Here is a 6,628-nt window from a genome sequence, read left to right as displayed (position 1 = left end):
AAGAACTTTTTATACAATGAAAAAAGAAATTGCTTAAACATTATTATTTGTGATAAAATCGTATGTTCCTTCTCATCTATTGACAGATTTTCTTACGTCCTTTATAAAAGTATTAGCAGTCTTATTGTTACAAAAGAGTCTTCGTGACAATTTTGCTTAATATTTTCATTCTGAACAATTTCCAGCAGACGAAACTGACTTGAATGTAAAGATTCGTGTTTCTAGAAGTAGTATACGTTCGTGACACCACACGAATGTAGTACCTGTACCATAACTGTAACTCGGCAGACCCGAAATTGAAACAATTATAGAAAGACCACTGTGCACGTAAATTATCTTCGATCATAGAGACGAATAAACATCGAAGAAAGATAGAGCTATCGCACTCCTACCATATTCGTCGTATAAATGTAGCTTTACTATATCCTACTTCGGCAACGATATATCTAGCATACAAGAATTCTAGGACAATCAATTGTCGGAGTCCATCTCGGAATACCAAACACCGCAAATGAAGCTTACTGTCTGACCATCGGGATCGTCTGTTCCCTCGATCTCCTTCTCGATCGCGTTTCCACCGTCGTTCGCATCGATTTGCGCCAGAATGGCAAACAGTATGAACGGTAAGGAAATGCATTCCTGCGGGACAGCATCTAACAGCGCCCTATACGTCTCAGTGGCGCATTTCCTCGGTGCATCGTCGGCTATGGCCGTCTCGATCCTGGTGCTCTTCAAATAATTCCCGTGTTGTCGATGAAGATCATAGAGATCGTACATGAAATACGAAACCCGATCGTACAGATCCTTCTTGAGATGTTCGTATTCGTCGTCGCGGAAAATCTCGGGCAGCTCCGGTGGACGGAAAAGCAGGATTGCAACGTCGAGCAGCGCCGGATGCGTTTCCGGATCCATCGTTCGCGACTCGATCGTCGACCAGAACCGGTACAGATCGACTATGCTGCTGTGATATATCCCGAAACGGTTCGTGCTCCGGGTTTTCTCCAGCTCGTCGACGGTCCCGCACGCCACCAACCGATCCAAATCACGGTTCGATCTCTTCAGCCGCATTACGAAGCTCAGCGGCACCGCCGCGTTTATTAAATGTTCAGGAAGATCCGGATCGTGGAATCCCGTGAGGATTATGTACAGATTCGGACCGTCGAGGGGCGCGTCGTCCACGTACACCGTGTCCCGCCATTCCTCCCCTCGTTTACGCAGCCTCGTGATCGCTTTGTTGTTCAGCTTTGCGGTGTTGAATGACTTCGACCCCGGTTGACCTAGTTTTCAATCTAATTAGCGCTTTTCGAACAGCAAGCTTTCTCGGCGTTGCAACAATGTTCCACGTTTACCCCGGCGGCAGTGCCGCCGTCATTATTCGAACCTTCGATATCAGAATTCTCAACTGGATTACCAAGATCGAGAGCAACTGCTTTTAATTTTTCGGGCTGCGGTCACGCAAAAACCGGGCTTTGAAAACGGTTGTGTTATAATTTAGAAACAACAGCGATAAAATAGATGATGTATTTGCTGGCAATGTCGCGCAATTTGAAACAAGCTTTCATAAACTGTTTACCTAATTTGCTGATTCGCTGATTTGTTCTCAGTTTAATTATGTTCTTGTTCTGTTATTGTAATAATGGGTGTTTACCCGTGTCCCAGATTTCTCCGGCCAAACGGTATCAACATACTCTACGAGCGAAAATAAGGAAAAAATGTCATATAAATATAAGCTAAGAAATGTTTTATTAGAAAATTATAAGAGAAATAATAAACAACCGCGGACTGATCGGGATCATTTATCTACACATGTGAGCCCCATTTCGAATTGTCGCCTGTTTTTGAAAACACAGCATTGGCATCTATGAAAAATTAAACGTCTTAGTAAACCTAGCATAGTTACATCGAACAAAAATCAGTTCATTGTTATATACGTATTTTTCTTATAATTTTTTAATAAAGCATTTTTGAGCTTATATTTATGACATTTTTTCTTATTTTCACTGATAAAATATGCTGATACTGTTTGGTCGAAATAACCTGAGTCACCCTGTGTACAAATAAATTAAATTAAAATAAAGTAAATTTCACGTTTAGTTTACATATTTTTGAGTCAAAGGCTATTTCAACGTCAAGTCGTTACGCATGTCTGAATGTATTTTTGCAACGGATTCGTCTCTTCGCACCAGTTAAATTCTGTAACATTTTGTAACATCAAAAATTTTGTCATTAAAAATAAAATAATTGCGAGCATATGGTAGAAATAAATATAAATCTTCATAATTACACGTGGTTCTTAGTATTTCTTGTTTTTCACGAATGTCAGTGTTCGTCGACCACGATTATAGGAGCGTTAAGTGCCGATCAATGTTACATTTAAAAAAGATCAAGTCACGTCAAGCACCTGCTTTCCAGAAGAGGGTGGCGAAACAATATAACACGGCATGCAAAGGGTGTAATGCAATCAACGTAAACGCCTATCGAATTTATGAAAATTAACATTCTGCCCCTAACAACAAAAACAAGACAAGATATCCTTTCGAAGGAAAGGACAATTCCGAGTAATTCTCGAACTTAGAATCTTTTGCAGTTCTACCCCAATCAGCCACGGTCTGCATGATACTATACTCTTCGTCGATTTCGTGTTCCAGCTCAGCCATCCTCTTCACGATGCCGATGGTCTCTTCTTTGATCCGATAGATCAGATACTTGATCACTTGTGCCACCAACCAAGCTGGCAACGTAGCATTCTCGTCGATTAAGTACTTGCTGGCGAAGTGACAAACGCCTTGGACAGTCGGGCATTTGTCTAGGTTCGGTTTCGACAACATTTTCACGCTGCACACCATTTTTTGGTAGCTCAGCGAGTAGATGGCTTTCCGTTTGCCTTCCTCGACAGCGGTATTGAAGAGTGACACGCACCTGGAGTGCTCGGTAGTCGTTTCTACCATCATGGTTACGATACACCACCAGTTGTCGTCGTTGATGGATATCGCATCCAATTCGGCGCGCCACGAGTTCTCGTCCAGTGTTCTCGACTCTTTTGCTAATGGCTGAGTCTTCGGCGCACCTTTTCTCTTTTTCATGGTGGGCTAATTTGTCGTGATAACCTGAAACACCTGTTTGACAGTGTCATATCGAAAAACAAGTGACGGGGTTCGAAAACGAGTTTTCCATTCGCAGCAACATCATCATTCTTAAAAAGTAATTCTTCGGAGGTTGTTTAAAACGAAAGAATTCTTGGGAGATTATATTTAAAAAATAATTCTTCAGAGATTATCTTAAAAGATTATTTGCAAAAAATAATACTAGGGAGATTATTTTTTAAAAAAATTGTTCTGGCATTATTTAAATCTAAAAACTGTGTTGGTTTATTTGAACAGCATACTGTAGTAAAAATACATTGAAATCTTAGTAAACGCAATTTTGTAGTTTAGAATAAGAAATGATGTATCTACACTTTTGTTGGCAAATCGAATTATCTGAGGTTACTTTTAAAAGACGTACAAATACAAACGTAAATACATTTGTGACCGTTTGCCAAAAGCAAATTAACGGGATGGAAGAAATAAATTTCAGAGAAGCGAGAAACAGAAAATTGATTGTCTAAGAGTTAATTAGTTGATTCAGAGGGATGAAAAAGAAAGAAATTTGCTACCTTATCGACCTAGTAATTCGAGGCTGATTATAGCGCTACGATTATCCCGTTAACAACCAGGTGAAGAACTATTCATTGAATTAACATTGGAAGGCAAAAAGAAAGTATAACTGCTATTATAAATTGATGGATTAGAATCAATGCTTGAATAGAATTTTTATAGAATAATCTAACCAAATACAAGAACTACATTAGCTTGAAGATATTTTTTAACCATCTATGTTATCTAGATGAATTAATGGATTATTAAAGAAATATGGTTAATAAAGTATGTAAAAGTATTGGAGAAAGTGTTAGTTAATAAAGTAGTGTAAATGAAAAATTTTATTTCCAATTGCAAAACGTTTGGTTTTATATAATAATATAAAATATAACACATATTGGTTCAGTCGATAGCGTCTTTTCAATATTTCGCTAATATTCAGAAAATAAAGATCAGTATGAATCAATTAACACGTTAAATGCCTCAGGGGTCACCGGTGACCGGCACTTAACTTGGCGGTGACGCTATGGGGGCCACCGGTGACCGGCTCGCCCAAATTGATAGAAATATATATAATTTCAAACAAATGTCAATATCTAAAATTTGGTATTATTACCATCGTCGATTCAAACTGTGATCCCCGTCGCAATTAACATGTCGAACATGGTTATACACTGTAACTCATCTATTCAGCAGGTGAACGCAGCAGTATTTCCGATTGGCCGTCGAGTTTATTGCCTTTGGTTACGAGTAGGTTTCTAGATCAAGTGTCACATTTGTATGCATTTAAGTACATACTAGTATACGGAAATCTATTTACCGATAGAGGTTCGTCAAGCCCTATGTACGATCCAATAACATTTCATTGAATACGCGGACAACGAAGTTTGATTTCGAGTCAATCATGTTTTATAGTTTCCGTACTTCATTTTCTCACTGCCTCTCAATATAACTACGATATCGTTTTCCTACGAATTTATCTGTATTTTCATTTAAGATTTCGCATTAATTGACAAATTGACTTGCTTATAATATTATATCGTAGAATAAAATTCGTTCCCATTTTCTTACGCAGAAACCAAACATTGTATTAAACTGTTGTTATTATTTTTTTGTAACTGTTATATCTTCCAGAAATGAAAAGAAAATTGATGCTCTGCTCGCTCGTATAAAATTCGATACTGGGAGAGACAACATTTTAAAACACAACCCTAACAATTATTAATCGTAATTGTGTATAACTAATCATTCATAAATTAATCCTATAATTTAAAAAGACTCCAACACAATTTTAAAAGTTGTTTCCGTTTTAAGGTATGCAGAATTAAATGCACGTCCGTCCAGTTCAAATCCATTGTCCATATCAAATTTATTTAGTCTCATTTCATTGTAAAATCGCATCTCGTTTGGCTGTAATCCAGAACACGGTGTCAAGCAAACATCACGTAATTTACTGGGATTTATTCGGTAAAACGTATATTCGCTTTTTGGATCCATGCATTCGTCCAATTATTGAATTCCTTTGGGAACCCATAGAGAACATATATCGGTAAAACATGCTAGTTATCCTATATATTCCAGAAAAATGCTAGTTATCCTATCAGTTGGAACGATGGAGTAAAAGAAACAACCTCAATTTATCAATTAATTCCATTAAGTAGACTGCGAATTTTATGCAATTTGTGACAGAAACAATCAAACACAAAACGGTCAAAAACATTGAAAGAATTTAAAATAAATTTTGAACCGAGTATAATAACTAACCCTTTATCATACGGTTTTTCTTGCAGGTACATTGATTAGCACTTTTCCGATTCAATGCTTAAACGTTGATAACAAGAAAACAGAATTTTGTTCCGACTTAAAGGAATGAAATAACATTCATACTTAACATATTTATTGCTGAGGTTGTTGATTAAGAAGTGAATCTTTCATTTGCTTCTTCACTAAATTGCATGAAATGCACAATTATCGGACAGCAGATTTTATGCATTTACGGGAAAAATGGGTAAATTAAATATAAATGGGTAATTTAAGACGGTAAAAAGATTGACAGAAAATTGTCATCCATTAATCTGATCTTATCAAAATTGTTGGCAACCAAATAATTACATCGAAATACGTCATCATGTTGAGGAAAGTATCTTCTCAATAATTTATTACTATAGAAATCTCCATCACGAATCAGACTGATTATGGTACGACAAGGGGTTACAGAAAGTAAGGATTGTCTAGATAGCATCTATATCCTACAATTAACACTAAACCAATCATGGCGGTCAAAATGACCAATTTTATATATTATAGTTTAAAATTGTTGAAATGATGGAAACTGTTGAAGATCCATATATTTTATTTTGAAATTGTAGAAATTATAGAGACCTTTCCATAGGAATTAATTGTAAAATTGTAAAAATTATAAGTAATAGCAAAAGATCTAAATAATTTCAGTCTTGTCATTACTAAAAAAAACAATACGTGTATTTTAATGTTTACTTTGCATAAAAATCCTCTGTCTAACGACAATTACATAAACAATTGGAAAGCTATGTTGAAGAGTGGCATTATTTTTCCAGGTATCTGGGAAAGCAGTAACATTTTCATCGCTTAGACTAGCCGGAGAATTGTAAATAATTGATATCAAGCCTTTCCCTCGGTGATCGGTGCAACTGTAAAGGCAGTTCTACGGGGACCTATCGAAATCATTCTATTTGTTCGAGTATGTAATTTCATTGTAGTCGGATAGAATGTTTTCTCACGTGATTAAACAGCATTGGTCGCCGTAGACCGCGGCGGTGAAACGTGTCGATCACGCGAAACCCCGAATTAAAAGGAAAAACGGGAGCGGCGCGGCGGAGCCGCAATCATTCGGTTGTTAATCCTCACGGTCCCGATCCAAATGACCTCTCACTTGAACGCGGGCTGGCGGTAATTTCGTGGCACCGGTTGCGTAACTTGTTAGGTTTGATATCTATCGTGATGGCCCCCTC

At 37.3% G+C, this 6,628-nt stretch overlaps 1 protein-coding gene across 1 annotated transcript; it reads right to left on the bottom strand.

Annotated features, from left to right (window-relative positions):
• Positions 1-471: 471 nt before the first annotated feature.
• LOC117217752 (sperm-associated antigen 17-like) lies at positions 472-3,083 on the bottom strand. Its single transcript, XM_033465570.2, has 2 exons — positions 2,594-3,083; positions 472-1,277 (listed from the first exon to the last, which is right to left on the bottom strand). Exons 1-2 carry the CDS (start codon positions 3,081-3,083, stop codon positions 472-474), a joined length of 1,296 nt encoding a protein of 431 aa, XP_033321461.2.
• Positions 3,084-6,628: the final 3,545 nt, after the last annotated feature.

Source organism: Megalopta genalis, chromosome 2 (genome assembly GCF_051020955.1).
Source record: "Megalopta genalis isolate 19385.01 chromosome 2, iyMegGena1_principal, whole genome shotgun sequence".
NCBI classification, from domain to species: Eukaryota; Metazoa; Arthropoda; class Insecta; order Hymenoptera; family Halictidae; genus Megalopta; species Megalopta genalis.
This window is presented reverse-complemented; position numbering and strand designations above follow the sequence as displayed.

Excerpts from the sequence above, each read along its gene's own strand:
- LOC117217752 (XM_033465570.2), bottom strand. The coding sequence starts at position 3,083 with ATGAAAAAGAGAAAAGGTGCGCCGAAGACTCAGCCATTAGCAAAAGAG. Across the intron at positions 1,278-2,593 it reads GCAGACCGTGGCTGATTGGG|GTCAACCGGGGTCGAAGTCA; the intron begins GTAGAACTGCAA and ends ATTGAAAACTAG.